This window comes from Triticum urartu, chromosome 1A (assembly GCF_056163025.1).
Source record: "Triticum urartu cultivar PI428250 chromosome 1A, HENAU_Tu73, whole genome shotgun sequence".
Lineage (NCBI taxonomy): Eukaryota > Viridiplantae > Streptophyta > Magnoliopsida > Poales > Poaceae > Triticum > Triticum urartu.
Window position 1 is genome coordinate 28,075,692 of NC_141873.1, and position 17,261 is coordinate 28,092,952.

At 46.0% G+C, this 17,261-nt stretch overlaps 4 protein-coding genes across 7 annotated transcripts; 3 read left to right on the forward strand and 1 right to left on the reverse strand.

Annotated features, from left to right (window-relative positions):
* Positions 1-1,787: 1,787 nt before the first annotated feature.
* LOC125541485 (uncharacterized) lies at positions 1,788-6,729 on the forward strand. 4 transcript variants are annotated; one of them, XM_087545095.1, is made up of 5 exons: positions 1,788-2,063; positions 2,339-2,547; positions 2,675-4,320; positions 4,461-4,762; positions 4,985-5,330. In XM_087545095.1, exons 2-4 carry the CDS (start codon positions 2,514-2,516, stop codon positions 4,527-4,529), a joined length of 1,749 nt encoding a protein of 582 aa, XP_087401221.1. In that variant the 5' UTR covers positions 1,788-2,063; positions 2,339-2,513; the 3' UTR covers positions 4,530-4,762; positions 4,985-5,330. The 4 variants fall into 4 exon arrangements, with proteins under 4 accessions (XP_087401221.1, XP_087401219.1, XP_087401226.1 ...); XM_087545093.1 differs by having other exon boundaries at positions 2,345-2,547; XM_087545100.1 differs by lacking the exon at positions 2,339-2,547.
* Positions 6,730-6,818: 89 nt separating this feature from the next.
* Positions 6,819-8,833, reverse strand: LOC125543902 (uncharacterized). Its single transcript, XM_048707429.2, has 2 exons — positions 8,422-8,833; positions 6,819-7,126 (listed from the first exon to the last, which is right to left on the reverse strand). Exons 1-2 carry the CDS (start codon positions 8,555-8,557, stop codon positions 6,960-6,962), a joined length of 303 nt encoding a protein of 100 aa, XP_048563386.1. The 5' UTR covers positions 8,558-8,833; the 3' UTR covers positions 6,819-6,959.
* Positions 8,834-13,255: 4,422 nt separating this feature from the next.
* LOC125543888 (disease resistance protein PIK6-NP-like) lies at positions 13,256-14,771 on the forward strand. The gene is made up of 2 exons (XM_087545108.1): positions 13,256-14,241; positions 14,491-14,771. The coding sequence occupies exon 1, from the start codon at positions 13,421-13,423 to the stop codon at positions 14,159-14,161; it is 741 nt and encodes a 246-aa protein (XP_087401234.1). The 5' UTR covers positions 13,256-13,420; the 3' UTR covers positions 14,162-14,241; positions 14,491-14,771.
* Positions 14,772-14,896: 125 nt separating this feature from the next.
* LOC125537097 (disease resistance protein Pik-2-like) lies at positions 14,897-16,928 on the forward strand. Its single transcript, XM_087545089.1, has 2 exons — positions 14,897-16,449; positions 16,578-16,928. The coding sequence occupies exon 1, from the start codon at positions 14,897-14,899 to the stop codon at positions 16,433-16,435; it is 1,539 nt and encodes a 512-aa protein (XP_087401215.1). The 3' UTR covers positions 16,436-16,449; positions 16,578-16,928.
* Positions 16,929-17,261: the final 333 nt, after the last annotated feature.

Consider the following 17,261-nt stretch of genomic DNA (forward strand, 5'->3'; position numbering starts at 1 on the left):
CCTTTATATACGTGGCCAGGGGGCACCCCAATAGCACAACAGACAATCTCTTAGCCGTGTGCGGTGCCCCCCTCCACACTTTTATACCTCGGTCATATCGTCGTAGTGCTTAGGCGAAGACCTGCGCCGGTAACTTCATCATCACCGTCACCATGCGTCATGTTGACGAAACTCTCCCTCGGCCTTAGCTGGATCTAGAGTTTGAGGGACGTCACCGAGCTGAACATGTGCAGATCGCGGAGGTGCCGTGCGTTCGGTATCGGTTGGTTCGCGAAGACGTTCGATTACATCAACCGCGTTACTTAACGCTTCCGCTTTCGGTATACGAGGGTACATAGACAACACTCTCCCCTTTCGTTGCTATGCATCACATAGATAGATCTTGCGTGATCGTAGGAAAATTTTGAAATTACTGCGTTCCCCAACACCCCCTCCTAGTAGGACTCGGAAAGGATGAATCCTACTCCTACTAGGAGGAGGATTCCTCTCATCCTTGGCGCGCCATAGGGCCGGCCGGCCTCCCCCTTGCTCCTTTATATACGGGGGTAGGGGGCACCCTAGAACACACAAGTTGACATTATTTAGCCGTGTGCGGTGCCCCCCTCCACAGATTTCCACCTCGGTCATATCGTTGTAGTGCTTAGGCGAAGCCCTGCGTCGGTAACTTCATCAACACCGTCATCATGCCGTCGTGCTGACGAAACTCTCCCTCAGCCTCAGATGGATTTAGAGTTCGTGGGACGTCACCGAGTTGAACGTGGGCAGATCGCGGAGGTGCCGTACTTTTGGTACTAGGATCGGTTGGATCGCGAAGACGTTCGACTACATCAACCGTGTCACTTGACGCTTCCGCTTACAGTCTACGAGGGTACGTGGACTACACTCTCCCGCTCGTTGCTATGCATCACATAGATCTTGCGTAATCGTAGGAATTTTTTTGAAATTACTGCGTTCCCCAACACTGGTACCCCCTTCAAAGATGGAGGAGGTTGTCACCCTGTCGGCCAGAATCCTTGGAGCAAACGAGAGTGCCTCTGCACCTACTTAGTACTTCATGCCGACATGGTCCTGCTGATGCTTTTGTGTGGTGGTCTGCTCATGTTGGAGAGCTTCTTCGGCTTCAAGCGGCTTAGGGCCTTAGTTTTCATGTCTCTACTTGTTGAGCCTATTAGTTGTTGGCAAAGCACTATGTATCTTCGCCGTTATTTTCTTTTTTGTACTCTCTGTAAGGTGTCATCCGTAATCTTCTGGCTGGTTGATGGCTTTGTTAATTCAAAGCTGGGTTAGGTTCGAGCCCTTCTTGGGCTCGGCCAAGTCTTATCTCTAAAAAAAGTAGTCGTTGCAATGTTTGTAGTATGAAATGTGTTTGTTTGAAAAATAAACTTGATATCTTTGCATTTTTGTTTGTCCTGATGAACTATTATATTTTACATCATCTATTGAAATTGAGAATTTTTTATGATTTAAAAACCACCTTTTGGTGATGTAAATTTTACCTAAAACACAATTTAATGATTTATTTTACATCGCCTATTGAAGATGCTCTTAGTCCATGGGCAAGCGCGTGATGGCCGACCACGTTCTAGCACCCTTAGACTTTTGTTTTCGGAAGATCCTTAGACTTTTCTTCATTAGATGCGTGGTACGCTGGAAGTTCTTTCCTGTTTGAGGCCGATGTTTCGATCGTTTTGGACCAAGTCTACTTAGGATAGCTATCAATCTGAAATATCTTGTCCCAGAGACATGCTAGCCACTCGTATTATCTAGTCGCCGTTGGATGAGTCGTCGAAGAAAGCTTGCGAGTGGTACGCACCCAGGCTCCCCAATCACGCGCTTGTGTATGTTCTATCCTATCCATTCCAAGCGCCCGCCACACAAGCAGAAACACAGGCGGGAGATGGGGTGCTGAGAGGAGAGCTCCAGGATCCATGGCGCCTGTGGTGACCGCTGCGCTGGGCGCGTTGGCCCTCTACTGGGGAAGCTCGCTGATTTGCTCGCCGGCGAGTGCAGCCGCCTGAAAGGGGTCCGCCGAGAGATCCGCTCCCTCCAGTCTGAGTTTAAAGGTATGCATGGTGCGCTAAATAAGTATGCAGAGTAAAAGGCACTGGCGGTCAGAGAACTTGTCATTCGGGTGCACTTAAGTCACACTACTCGCAAACCGAAAAAACCCGTCACGGAACTTGCATTGCGGGTGCATCTAGGTCACATTGGCCATCTGGACCGGCCAGCCGCCCGGTTTTCTCTATTCCTTTGGTCACACCAGGCGCACGTGACATGAGTTTCTTTGCACAAAAGCCCCTATTCTCTTTGTGAATCATTTGCCTAGAGTTTTTTTTAGTAGCAGATGGGGGAAACGACTCGCGGAGGCGCTGCGGGCACGCCGAGCTCGTCGGCGGCAAGGGAACACGCGGCGTCGATGGAGCTTCCAATGTTGAGGACGGAAGGGCATGGAGGCCCCTCCCCCACCGCTCCTCCCCCCAATTAGCTAGGGTTTTCTGCCGCCACGATTGAGGATGATTGACACTCCTTCCAAGTTCTTATCAATATGTTAGTTTGTGAATGATCAATAGTTAGTTCCTGCTCTTATTTTGTAGTATTAGGCCCTTAGGTTTCTTGGGCTCACTGCTAGGGTTTCTGAATTTTGCTTCCGCTCATCGTCTATTTTGCAATGTAGGGTTTGATTCACCAAAATTCAGTATAGAGCTGCATCATGGTGGTTTCTTCATGGGGAAAGGAAATAACTTGGCATATTTGGATGAGAAATTATCATTGTTTGATAACCTTGACAGGAACACTTTCTGCAATGATATGATTGACTATATGCTTCAGCAGTTAAACTATGCACTTGATCAGCTAGAAATTGGGTTATGGTGCCCACCTGGTAAAACAGTAGCTAATATGGTCCCAATTGACTTTGAATTTGACTGTCTCAAGATGGCAAGAGCTTCTGTGCATTCTAAGGAACTTGTTTTATTTGTGAATCATGTGAAAAGAAGTGAGGAAGATGACATTGCCTATAGGGCTGGGCCTGAACTGCCTCGAGTAATACTTAGCCCTATAAGCAAAGATAAATTGAGGCACATGAAATCAGAGAGCACAGAAGGTATTGTAGATAATGCTGAAAATTCAGGAAAAATGCTAGATTCAGGTACTGTAGAGGATCCTGAAAATTCAGAAATTTCAGATAACTCAGAAGATTCAGAAGAGGACTGGGAATGTGATTCAGGGACTGATCCTACTTGGTATGATAGTGATTATGCAATGGATGAAGATGATGATTTGTATGACAAAAATGTAGATGATGCTGTGAAGGATGCATTGTTTGAGAAGGGGAAGCAAATAGGAGCTGAGTACAGACATGTTCCAGGCACAGATGATGTCACTGAAGATGACTTAAAGCTCCCAGAAGAGGAAGATTTGGAGAAAATGCACAAGAGTGACTCTGATGATGAGGAGTACAAGAAGAAGAAAAAGAAAGAGAACCCCATATACAAGTTCAAAACATTTAACCCATTTGTTGACATTGAAAATCCTCAATTCAAACTAGGGATGGTCTTTGATTCAGTTGAGCTAGTGAGGAAAGCAGTAGCACATTATGCAGTGAAGAATAGAGTGCAAATCAAGAAAAAGAGAAACAACAAGCAGAGGTTTGAGGCAATATGTTCAGAGGGATGCCCTTGGAAACAGGTGGCTGTGGCAGATAATAGGACACAGTCCTTTCTTGTGAAGACATTTGTTGGAGAGCACAACTGTGAGAAGGTCTGGGATGTGAAAGAACTGACAGCCCCCTATCTGGCAAAGAATTATGTAGAGAAGTTCAGAGACAATGACAAGATGTCATTGTCTACATTTGGAAGGAAAGTGAGGAAGAAATATAACATGGAAGTAAGTAGGCACAAATTTGGGAGAGCTAGGAAAGCAGCATTGGAAGTGGTGCATGGGGATGAGGTGAAGCAATATACACTTCTCTGGAAATATGCACAGGAATTGAGAACTAGCAACCCAGGATCTTCTTTCTATCTGAACCTAGAGCATGGATTGTTTAGCACATGTTACTTTAGTCTTGCAGCTTGCAAGATAGGGTGGCTCAAGGGTTGCAGGCCCATTATATGCCTTGATGGCACATTTATAAAGACAGAATATGGTGGTCAGTTGCTAACTGCAGTAGGTATCGATGGGAATGATTCTATCTATCCAATTGCAATGGCACTGGTGGAGACAGAGTGCCATGCATCATGGTCTTGGTTCCTAGCTACACTAAAGCAAGATCTTAATATTCTAAACACAAGCAATTTCAGCATTATGAGTGATAAACAGAAGGTAGCAATTTGTAGCCATTTCTTTTAATTAACTTCACTGCATTTGTAACAATTTCTACAACTAAACTACACTGCTGCTGTAGCTATTTCTATAACTGTACTTTTCTGCACTTTTCTATAACTGAACATTTCTGCAATTAGGGGCTCATCAAAGCTGTACAGGAGCATTTCCATGACTCTGAGCACAGGTTTTGTGTTAGACACCTATAGAAAAACCTACATGCAGTACACAAGGGAGAGACTATCAGACAGCAACTCTGGGCTTGTGCCAAATCTACCACACCAACTATTTTTTAGCAGAATATGGAGAACCTAAGCCAAGACAATCCTGAGGCATATAAATGGTTCGAGGAGAAGCCACCAAATCAATGGTCAAGGGCATATTTTGATGTATTTCCAGAATGTGATATTCTTCTTAACAATACATGTGAAGTCTTCAACAGGTAACAATACATGTGAATTTTAATGCAATTTCTTTTACTGAATTTTAATGCAATTTCTTTTACTGAATTTTAATGCAATTTCTTTTACTGAATTTTAATGCAATTTCTTTTACTGAATTTTAATGCAATTTCTTTTACTGAATTTTAATGCAATTTCTTTTATTGAATTTTAATGCAATTTCTTCTACTGAATTTTAATGCAATTTCTTTTACTGCATACAGGTACATCTTAGAGGCCAGAGAGCTACCAGTCATGTCTATGTTTGAGAGAATAAAATCTCAGATCATGCATAGGCACATGACAAAGAAAAAAGAAGCTCTACAAAAATGGTCAGGGAATATAACTCCCAAAATTAGAGACAAGCTTAGGAAGAATGTGGAGTTGTCAGCAAACTGCCACCCAGAAGAATCAGGCATGGGTGTCTTTGGAGTTTTGTCAAATGAGAAAACCTACATAGTGGAGCTGAACATGCACACCTGTACTTGCAGAAGATGGCAGTTGACTGGAATTCCATGTAGCCATGCATGAGCTTGCTGCAGACACGAAAGAATAAGGCCTGAGACTATGGTGTCTTCTTGTTACTCAGTGCAGACATATCTATGTGCTTATGGAGTCCAGGTGTATCCAACTAGTGACAAAGATGAGTGGGCTCCAATTAATGATGTACCTATATTGCCACCACATTACGAGAAAAGAGCTGGGAGGAGGAGGAAGAATAGAAGGCAACAACCAGAGGAGAGTGAGGATGGCACTAAACTCAGCAGGCATGGTGCTATTATGCATTGTGGGTATTGCAAAGCAGCTGGGCATAACAGGAGTGGATGCTCACAACTGAAAGCTGCTGTACTAAGAGAAGTTGTAGAGGACGAGGAGGAACAGGTACAAAATGAGCAATCAGCTGTAGAGCAACCTAGTGAGAGGACAGAGCAACCTAATGAGAGAAGCACAGCTACAGATCAACCTAGAGCACATAGTTCCAGGGGTAGGAAGAGAAAGCCAACTGACAAAATGAGAGAACAGGTAGAAGAAATGATGGAAAAGGCAAAAAAGAAGAAGTCCAAAATGGTTGTTGATGCCAATGGAGATGCTGACTACCCGGTGATCCTAACTGTAAGTACATTATTCCTTACTTGAAACATGTAAAGGAAAACAAGTTACAATACCTGACAATATATATTTGTTTCTTAGCACATCCAGCAGAGATGTCTGAATCCACAATTGGACCCAACACAACAAAAAGATAGCATGGTGCACATTCTATCACATGAGGTATTTAAAATATATTTTTGTTTTTTTCTTCCAGTTTTACTGCAATTTCATTACCTGATGACTGTATGCAGGGACCTGCAAAAGGAATTCCTGTTTCTAGGATGCACCAAATACCAGATGAATCTACCTTTGTAGCACAGCATAGAGCCAACTTACCTGCTGCCACATTTGTTGCACAACCAGCACAAGGCCCCCCACAAGGCAGAGGAAGAGGAGCAAGAGGAGCAAGAGGTTCTGGAACAGCAGGCAAAAGTAGGGGTGCTGCACCAGCAGGTAGAAGCAGAGGACAAGAGGTGTTTCACCAGCAGCCAGAGGAGGAAGAAGTGTTGCACCAGCAACCAGAGGAGGAAGAGGTGCAGCAAAGAGAACTTCAACACGAGCAAGGGGTCTGGGAAGAACAAAGAAAACAACTAAAACAAGGGGAATGGAGTGGCTCCTGTTTGGTGAAGGATCAAGCAGAAATGCTCCAGCAGATGAACAGGAGCAAACAGAATTCCAATCTACACAAGGAGCTCTAGCAACTCCTCCAGCAGATGAAGAGTGAAATGCTTTTATTTTTTTATGTTGTAGAACTATGGTACTTAAGACTGCAACATCTTTTGTGATGGCCTTTTGGTACAAAACTTAAACTTGTTAGCCCTATGTAATGGTATGTTCGTATGTTGCTACAAAACCGAAACTTCCAGCACTTCTTTCTTGCAGTGAATTTGCTACAGTTTAGTTATGAATGTATATACAGGCAAAGTTTAGCCCATTTTCATAATGGAGATGCACCAGAACACTGATTCTTAACATATAAGATCTCTTACAATAACACAAATGACAGCTCGTACAGTACGAACTCTTACACAAACAAGTTCAGAACAGAACACACACTTTCAACTCCAACTCCTGCATATCCAACACTACATCTGCACTTCTTTGCGCTTAAGCATTACCATATGGTCCAGGTCCAGTACCATCTATCTTGCCGCGCCAGGTTGTGAAAGTGTGCTTGCGGCTGAGATCTACGTCTTCGTCGGGGAGTAACTCATCAGCCAACCCTTCAGTTAGAAATGGGCCACGGTCGATGACCTCCTTGACATGCATGGTCACTACAAAATCAATGGTGCCACGATCAGTTGGAGAGTTCGGCCACGGCGGTGAATGAGCATTCTCGTCATAGGAGTCCAGCGTCCACGGTTGCAGAGGAGGAGCCGGAACAGAGACAGTGAGCACCTTCGGAACGGCACTAGGATTGCGTAGCCACGCCGTGCAAGGCAGCACCCACTTGTCAGTAGCCGGGAGCATGTCGATGAGCTCACCGGCGAGCACCAGGTTGACGGTATCCGGGTCCCAGGCCTCTTCCGGGAGCCCCTCCAAGCTCAGCGTCGTCTTGTACTCCAGCTTCAACGGCCTACCACGTGACAAACTTGACCAACATTGAAAACTAATTCTGCTGTCGCTGCAACGCACCTGCTCCGACGCGAGCACTACACGAGTGCAATCCTCTAGCGAGTCAAACCGCACGAAAAAGTGGAATGGTGGGCTGGTCACCTCCACCTTCATGGCTGCCGGCCTGATGGCACAATGAGACGCCATCGCTGCGGCGAGTGCCTCCGGCGTCACCAGGCTCCGCGACTGTCCAATGATGGTGGCATACAGCGCTCTCCCGTGGAATGCCTGCTCTAGCGCCGCCATGCCAGCAGTGCGAGTGATGAGAACGCGGCCTCGCGCGGGGTGCAAATCCGGCTCACCGCGTTGCCACACCTCCTGAGGGAAGACACGCGAGTCCGGGATGCGAGACCATCCCACGACCGGCGCGGACGACCTCGCTGGAAGGACAGCGCCGCCACTACCTCCGGCGATGACGGCGCGGCTACACAGTGCCACGCTCTCCTCACTGACGCCGGCGCTGGCCACACTGCCTGCCACAGCGACGGCGGCGCGACTACTTCCGATGGGAGAGCTACCTCTGCTCCACACAGAAGGGACGCCGCCACAGCTCTCGGTCTCGCTGCCATCAACGCCGCCACCCATGTCGCCGGCTAGGGATTTGGTTTTCGATTTGGGGAACTAGGGTTCTTATTCTGGCTCGAGAAGGGGAACGGGGAAAGGGCATGTTTTATAAAATATCATTTTTGCATTATGACCCTCGTAATAAACTATTAGGGGCTTCTGTGCAAAGAAACAGAGAAACCCGGGCGGCTGGCCGGTCCAGATGGCCAATGTGACCTAGATGCACCCGCAATGCAAGTTCCGTGACGGGTTTTTCCGGTTTGTAAGTAGTGTGACTTAAGTGCACCCGCTTGACAAGTTCTATGACCGCCAGTGCCTTTTACTCCCCATTCCTTCACTTGGTCATCACGGTCTTCCAGCCTTGCATACTTATTTAGCGCACCATGCATACCTTTAAACTCAGACTGGAGGGAGCGGATCTCTCGGCGGACCCCTTTCAGGCGGCTGCACTCGCCGGCGAGCAAATCAGCGAGCTTCCCCAGCAGAGGGCCCAACGCGCCCAGCGCAGCGGTCACCACAGGCGCCATGGATCCTGGAGCTCTCCTCTCAGCACCCCATCTCCCGCCTGTGTTTCTGCTTGTGTGGCGGGCGCTTGGAATGGATAGGATAGAACGTACACAAGCGCGTGATTGGGGAGCCTGGGTGCGTACCACTCGCAAGCTTTCTTCGACGACTCATCCAATAACGACTAGATAATACGAGTGGCTAGCATGTCTCTGGGACGAGATATTTCAGATTGATAGCTATCCTAAGTAGACTTGGTCCAAAACGATCGAAATATCGGCCTCAAACAGGAAAGAACTTCCAGCGTTCCACGCATCTAATGAAGAAAAGTCTAAGGATCTTCCGAAAACAAAAGTCTAAGGGTGCTAGAACGTGGTCGGCCGTCACGCGCTTGCCCATGGACTAAGAGCATCTTCAATAGGCGATGTAAAATAAATCATTAAATTGTGTTTTAGGTAAAATTTACATCACCAAAAGGTGGTTTTTAAATCATAAAAAATTCTCAATTTCAATAGATGATGTAAAATAGGTCGCTAGTTCTCCAATAGATGATGTAAAATATAATAGTTCATCAGGACAAACAAAAATGCAAAGATATCAAGTTTATTTTTCAAACAAACACATTTCATACTACAAACATTGCAACGACTACTTTTTTAGAGATAAGACTTGGCCGAGCCCAAGAAGGGCTCGAACCTAACCCAGCTTTGAATTAACAAAGCCATCAACCAGCCAGAAGATTACGGACGACACTTTACATTGAGTACAAAAAAGAAAAGAACGGCGAAGATACATAGTGCTTTGCCAACAACTAATAGGCTCAACAAGTAGAGACATGAAAACTAAGGCCCTAAGCCGCTTGAAGCCGAAGAAGCTCTCCAACATGAGCAGACCACCACACAAAAGCATCAGCAGGACCATGTCGGCATGAATTACTAAGTAGGTGCAGAGGCACTCTCGTTTGCTCCAAGGATTCTGGCCGACAGGGTGACAACCTCCTCCATCTTCGAAGGGGGTACCAGTGTTGGGGAACGCAGTAATTTCAAAAAAATTCCTACGATCACGCAAGATCTATGTGATGCATAGCAACGAGCGGGAGAGTGTAGTCCACGTACCCTCGTAGACCGTAAGCGGAAGCGTCAAGTGACACGGTTGATGTAGTCGAACGTCTTCGCAATCCAACCGATCCTATTACCAAAAGTACGGCACCTCCGCGATCTGCACACGTTCAACTCGGTGACGTCCCACGAACTCTAGATCCATCTGAGGCCGAGGGAGATTTTCGTCAGCACGACGGCATGATGACGGTGTTGGTGAAGTTACCGACGCAGGGCTTCGCCTAAGCACTACAACGATATGACCGAGGTGGAAATCTGTGGAGGGGGGCACCGCACACGGCTAAACAATGTCAACTTGTGTGTTCTAGGGTGCCCCCTGCCCCCGTATATAAAGGAGCAAGGGGGGAGGCCGGCCGGCCCTATGGCGCGCCAAGGATGGGAGGAATCCTCCTCCTAGTAGGAGTAGGATTCCTCCTTTCCGAGTCCTACTAGGAGGGGGTGTTGGGGAACGCAGTAATTTCAAAATTTTCCTACGATCACGCAAGATCTATCTATGTGATGCATAGCAACGGAAGGGGAGAGTGTTGTCTATGTACCCTCGTAGACCGAAAGCGGAAGCGTTAAGTAACGCGGTTGATGTAATCGAACGTCTTCGCGATCCAACCGATACCGAACGCACGGCACCTCCGCGATCTGCACATGTTCAGCTTGGTGACGTCCCTCAAACTCTAGATCCAGCTGAGGCCGAGGGAGAGTTTCATCAACATGACGCATGGTGACGGTGATGATGAAGTTACCGGCGCAGGTCTTCGCCTAAGCACTACGACGATATGACCGAGGAATAAAAGTGTGGAGGGGGGCACCGCACACGGCTAAGAGATTGTATGTTGTGCTATTGGGGTGCCCCTGGCCACGTATATAAAGGAGGGAAGGAGAGAGGAGGCCGACCAGGTATGGGCGCGCCAGGGGGAGTCCTACTTGGACTCCTAGTCAAAGTAGGATTCGCCCCCCCCCCTTTTTCCTTTCTTCCACCGGAGGGAAAGGTAAGGGAGAGAGAGGGGGAAGGAAAGAGGGGGGTCGACCCCCTCCCCTAGTCCAATCCAGTTTGGGCAAGGGGTGGGGCGCCCCTCTCACGTGGCCCTTTCTCCTCTCCTCCAATAAGGCCCACTAGGCCCAATACTTCTCCTGGGGGGTTCCGGTAACCTCCCGGTACTCCGGAAAAATGCCCGAACCACTCGGAACCATTCCGATGTCCAAATGCAACCTTCCAATATATGAATATTTACCTCTCGACCATTTCGAGACTCCTCGTCATGTCCATGATCTCATCCGGGACTCCGAACAAACTTCGGTACATCCAATCACATAACACATAATACAAATCGTCATCGAACGTTAAGCGTGCGGACCCTACGGGTTCGAGAACTATGTAGACATGACCGAGACACATCTGCAGTCAATAACCAACAACGGAACCTGGATGCTCGTATTGGCTTCTACATATTCTACGAAGATCTTTATCAGTCAAACCGCATAATGATACGTCTCCAACGTATCTATAATTTTTGATTGCTCCATGCTATATTATCTACTGTTTTAGGCAATATTGGGATTTATTTTCCACTTCTATATTATTTTTGGGACTAACCTATTAACCGGAGGCCCAGCCCAGATTTGCTCTTTTATGCCTATTTCAGTATTTCGAGGAAAAGGAATATCAGACATAGTCAAAACGGAACGAAATCAACTGGAGAAGTTATTTTTGGAAGGAAACCCACCTGATGGATTTGGACCCCATGTCAGAAGATACGGGAGGTGCTCACGAGGGTGGGGGCGCGCCCCCCTGCCTCGTGGGGCCCCCATAGCTCCACCGAGGTTCTCCTTTCATCCATATATACCGTCGTACCCTGAAACTTCCAGAACAGAAGATAGATCGGGAGTTCCGCCGCCGCAAGCCTCCAGAACCACCAAAAACCAATCGGGACCCCTTTCCTGTACCCTGCCGGAGGGGGGATCCATCACCGGTGGCCATCTTCATCATCCCGGCGCTCTCCATGATGAGGAGGGAGTAGTTTTCCCTCGGGGCTGAGGGTATGTACCAGTAGCTATGTGTTTGATCTCTCTCCCTCTCGTGTTCTCTCTCGTGTTCCTCTATGGCACGATCTTGATGTATCCCGAGCTTTGCTATTGTAGTTGGATCTTATGATGTTTCTCCCCCTCTACTCTCTTGTGATGAATTGAGTTTCCCCTTTGAAGTTATCTTATCGGATTGAGTCTATATGAGAACACTTGATGTATGTCTTGGTGATCAACTTGCGGGTTTCGTGACATTGGGAACCTATGCATAGGGGTTGGCACACGTTCTTGATTCTCTAGTAGAAACTTTGGGGCACTCTTTGAAGTACTTTTATGTTGGTTGGATAAATCTGAGATTGTGTGATGCATATCGTATAATCATGCCCACGGATACTTGAGGTGACAATGGAGTATCTAGGTGACATTAGGGTTTTGGTTGATTTGTATCTTAAGGTGTTATTCTAGTAAAAACTCCAGGGTTGTTTGTGACACTTATAGGAATAGACCAACGGATTGATTTGAAAGAATAACTTTAAGGTGGTTTCGTACCCTACTATAATCTCTACGTTTGTTCTCCGCTATTAGTGGCTTTGGAGTGACTCTTTGTTGCATGTTGAGGGCTTGTCATATGTTCTATCTATGTTATTATTGTTGAGAGAATTTGCACTAGTGAAAGTATGAACCCTAAGCCTTGTTTCCTAGCATTGCAATACCGTTTACGCTCACTTTTACCGCTTGCTACCTTGCTGTTTTTATATTTTCAGATTACAAAAACCTATATCTACTATCTATTTTGCACTTGTATCACCTTCTCTTCGCCGAACTAGTGCACCTATACAATTTACCATTGTATTGGGTGTGTTGGGGACACAAGAGACTTTTTGTTATTTGGTTGCAGGGTTGTTTGAGAGAGACCGTCTTCCTCCTACGCCTCTCGCGGATTGATAAACCATAGGTCATCCACTTGAAGGAAATTTGCTACTGTCCTACAAACTTGTGCACTTGCAGGCCCAACAACGTCTACAAGAAGAAGGTTGTGTAGTAGACATCAACCTCTTTTCTGGCGCCGTTGCCGGGGAGGCTAGGTAAGTGAAGGTATATCTTTAGATCTTGCAATCGAATCTTTTTGTTTCTTGTTTTAGCACTAGTCTAGTTTATAAAAGAAAACTACAAAAAAAATGGAAATGAGTTTGCCATATAAGCTTCACCTTTTTAATATCTTTCATATATAGTACGTAGCGTCGACCAAGTACGGACATAAGACAGGACACTTCTCTCTATTAATTAGCTATGTCAAGTTTAGATAATTCTGATGGCTTTGGAGGTGGTGTCTTTTCATGGGCAGGCGCGTGTCGGCGGACCGCGTTCTAGCAACCTTAGACTTTTCTTATAGTTAAAAATAAACCTTAGACTTTTCTTCGTTAGATAGGTGGTATGCTGGAAGCCCTTCACTGCTTGAGGCCGATGTTTCGATCGTTTTGGACCAAGTCTAGTCAGCATAGCTGGCAATCTGAAATATCTCATCCCACAGACAGGCTAGCCACTCGTAAATCAGCAGTTATTTTCATATATTTATTATTATCGAGTTGTCGCTGGGTGAGGCGTCGAAGAAAGCTTGCGACTGGTACGCACCCCCGGCTCCCCAATCACGCGCTTGTGTGCGTTCTATTCTATCCTATCATTCCAAGCGCACGCCACACAAGCAGAAACACAAGCGAAAGATGGGGGGCTGAGAGGAGAGCTCCAGGATCCATGGCGCCTGTGGTGACCGCTGCGCTGGGCGCGTTGGGCCCTCTGCTGGGGAAGCTCGCTGATTTGCTCGCCGGCGAGTGCAGCCGCCTGAAAGGGGTCCGCCGAGAGATCCACTCCCTCCAGTCTGAGTTTAAAGGTATGGATGGTGCGCTAAATAAGTATGCAAGGCTGGAAGACCCTGATGACCAAGTGAAGGAATGGGTATCACTGGTGAGGGAGTTGGCCTACGATACAGAGGATCTTTTCGACAAGTTCATTCACCGTCTCGGCAAAGGAGGGGACGGCGAGGGCTTTAAGGAGTTCTTCCACAAGACCGCTCGCCGTCTAAAGACGCTCGGAGCTCGGCGTGGAATTGCCAACCAAATCGATGACCTGAAGCTCCGTATCAAGCTAGTGAAGGAGCTCAAGACTAGCTACAAATTAGATGATATTGATTATTGCACCTCGGGCCATACGGGTGTGGATCCCCGGTTGGCCGCTCTTTTTGCTGGGGAGGAACACCTTGTTGGCATTGATAGTCGAAGAGACGAGCTTGCCAGGTGGATGCTGGAAAAAGAAAGCAATCATCATCGCAGGGTGTTGTCGATTGTTGGGTTCGGTGGATTGGGAAAGACAACACTGGCGAATGAAGTCTATCGCAAGATTCAAGGGCGTTTTGACTGCCATGCTTTTGTGTCAGTCTCACAAAAGCCAGATACAAAGAAAATCATCAAGGATTTGATTTCACAGGTGTCTTGCTAGGATGAATTCACAAAAGATTTGGAGAGCTGGGATGAAAAGAAATCCATTGGAAAGCTAAGAGAACTTTTACAAGATAAAAGGTAATATATGGTGTTGTCAATTATTTTCTCATTAGTTATATGAAATATGATTTTTGTGTAAGTAACATTATTTAAAATAATTGTTTCAAGGATGTAATTTTTATGTGCACAGAATGAACACCATTGCACAACCAGTTGTGCTTTTCATTGCATGGTTTACAGCCGATTGTACTTTTACAATAGGTTCTTTTATAGTGCAATTACATCTATATTGGTAATTAACTTATGCTCCTACCCCCCCTGTCTTAGGTATCTTGTCATCATTGATGATATATGGTCAATATTAGCATGGAACGCAATCAATTGTGCTTTTCCAGAGAATAATTCTTCAAGCAGAATTATAACTACAACACGCATATTGGAAGTAGCAAGGTCTTGTTGTCCAAATCATGCTGACCAGATCTATGAAATGACACCTCTAAGTGATCTCCACTATGAAAGACTGTTTTTTAGAAGAATCTTTGGCTCAGAAGAGCGCTGCCCTGATATGCTTATTAAAGTTTCAAATACCATCTTGAAAAAGTGTGGAGGCCTGCCATTGGCAATTATCAGTATATCTTGATTACTAGCTAACAAACCACGTGTCAAAGAAGAGTGGGAGAAGGTGAAAACATCAATTGGTTCTGACTTGAACAGAAGCCAAAGTCTGGAGGGAATGAAGAACATACTATCCTTGAGCTATAATGATCTTCCACCAAACCTCAAGACTGTCTTGTTGCACTTAAGTAATTTCCCTGAGGATTATGTGATTGACAGAGAAAGGTTGGTGAGGCAATGGATTGCGGAGGGCTTTATTTCTGAAGAGCGTGGGAGGAGCTGTGAAGAGGTTGCAGAAAGTTATTTTTACGAGCTTATCAATAAAAGCCTTGTTCAACCAGTGAATATTCACTATGATGGGAAGGTGCAGGCCTGTCGAGTTCATGACATGATGCTTGAACTTATCATTTCAAAATCCACTGAAGAAAATTTCATCACTGTGGTGAACGGCAGTCAAACAGTTTGGGAAAATTCTCAGTGTTCTATTCGGCGATTGTCAATCCAAGACATTGACCAGGAGCTTGCATCTCAATTGGCAAAGAAAGATCTAAGCCATGTCCGATCTCTTATAATAACGGCATCAGGTTGCATCAAACACTTGCCTAGTCTTACCAAGTTTGAAACTTTACGTGTACTAGACTTTAAAGGTTGCTGGGGCCTGAGGGACTATGATATGGATGGTATGGAAAACCTTTTCCAGCTAAAGTACCTAAGCTTTTATGGAACGGACATATCGTGGCTACCATCTGGAGTTGTGATGCTACATGATCTAGAGACGCTAGATTTAAGGGGTACACCAATAAGAGACTTGCCGGCTAGAATTGTTCAACTGACTAAACTGCAACATCTATGCATTTACATGTATCAGAGGAAGATACCAATTGGGATTGAGAATATGATAAACTTAAGGGAGATCGGAGGCTTTGATATTACCATGAGCTCAGTGGGTGCAGTGAAGGAGCTAGGGAGCCTGATCAATTTGAGGGTACTCCGTGTACAGTACATGTGGACAGGTGCAGAATCTCAAGAGCACAAGAGGCATGCAGAGATGTTTCATTCCTCGCTATGCAAGCTTGGCAGCTACAAACTCCAGTCCGTGTGGATAGATGGTAGTAATTCAGCTCTGTTGGAGTTATTAGATTCCTGGTCTCCTCTTCCATCTCGCCTCCAAAGATTTGAGGGCATCACCGAATACTGTTTCTCAAAACTGCCAAAGTGGATTACTCCAGCACTCACCAGTCTTGCATACCTAAACATTCATATAAGTGTAATAACAGAGGAGGTTCTTGGCATACTTGGAGAGCTGCCTGCATTACTTTCTTTGAAACTTTCTACCAACAGAGTCCATAAAGACAGGCTAGTTTTGCAAGGCAGAGGATTCCGATGTTTGAAGGAGTTCTTTTATATTGGGGGGCCCCCTCTATTTGAGAAAGGGGCACTGCCAAAGCTCGAGAAGCTTGATCTGTTCTTTGAATCAATGGCGAAGGCCTATGGGTTCTACTTAGGTATTGAGCACCTCCCATATCTGAAAGATGTACGAGTTCTTCTTCTGAAGCGGGATGGCACATCTTCTGAAGTTGAGACTGCAGAAGTTGCCATACGGAATGAAGCAAGTCTCCATGCCAATCATCCCAGGTTAACTCTCCGTGAAACATGAAAGTATGACAGGAGGTATGGCTAGTTTTATTATTAAGCAATTTAAATAGTTCATGCTGTCTGCAATTTTTGGCTTGAATATATGTGTGTTTTCTCCATATCTTGAAGAAGTTACCTGACGGGCTGATATTTTATCTCTGTAGGGAAACTGTTGTCCGTGAATATAACTGCAGGTGGCTCGGCTGCAATGGTGTCCTGAACCTGCTATTCTCGTTGCCTGAAGCTCAAATAAAAGTGGCCTACAGTTGCGATTTGATTTAAGATATTTGTTCTTGTCGTGAACTTGGAATCAGACTGTTTCAACTTGTTTACTGCTGTTATTAAGAATTACTTACTACATTAAGGATGTCTCCATCTGTGTGGAGCTTTGTCTTCATGTACGCCAGTACTACTTGATTTGTAACTTAAATATTCAGACAAAAGTTGGTTCCCTCATGAGTCAGTCACGACGTTAACTACGTGGTGATCTGCAAACCCTCCCGTCGATTCAACCAGCAGCCAGAGTTCTACTCCCTCCATTCGAAAAGCTTGTTCCAAATCTATTCTTTAAATGGATGTTTCTAGCACTAACTTAGTGCTAGATACATCTATTTGAGGGACAAGTGGAGTACATGCTGAAATTCAGTCATGGTCCTTTACCACACGTGGTCCGCTGCCTGTGGGCCCACGCTGGTGCTGGTCGTCTAAGGCTTCAGGAAAAATAAATCTTTGCACGGTCGGACATGCAGGCCCACGCTGCAGAATGTTGTGTCGGATTCCTCCGGCGTCTCCCGCGCAACGCCTGCCGCCGGTCCCGCCTCGTGTGCCGGCGCTGGCGCGACGTCGTC

What these genes read in the sequence shown, in the direction of transcription:
- LOC125541485 (XM_087545095.1), top strand. Translation starts at nt 2,514, where the DNA reads ATGATTGACACTCCTTCCAAGTTCTTATCAATAT. An exon ending in TTCCAAGTTCTTATCAATAT is followed by an intron (nt 2,548 to 2,674) that starts GTTAGTTTGTGA and finishes TTTGCAATGTAG; the next exon opens with GGTTTGATTCACCAAAATTC. An exon ending in TTATGAGTGATAAACAGAAG is followed by an intron (nt 4,321 to 4,460) that starts GTAGCAATTTGT and finishes TTCTGCAATTAG; the next exon opens with GGGCTCATCAAAGCTGTACA.
- LOC125543888 (XM_087545108.1), top strand. Translation starts at nt 13,421, where the DNA reads ATGGCGCCTGTGGTGACCGCTGCGCTGGGCGCGTTGGGCCCTCTGCTG.
- LOC125537097 (XM_087545089.1), top strand. Translation starts at nt 14,897, where the DNA reads ATGAAGAACATACTATCCTTGAGCTATAATGATCTTCCACCAAACCTC.
- LOC125543902 (XM_048707429.2), bottom strand. Translation starts at nt 8,557, where the DNA reads ATGGCGCCTGTGGTGACCGCTGCGCTGGGCGCGTTGGGCCCTCTGCTG. An exon ending in CCTCCAGTCTGAGTTTAAAG is followed by an intron (nt 7,127 to 8,421) that starts GTATGCATGGTG and finishes TTGATTTTGTAG; the next exon opens with TGACCATGCATGTCAAGGAG.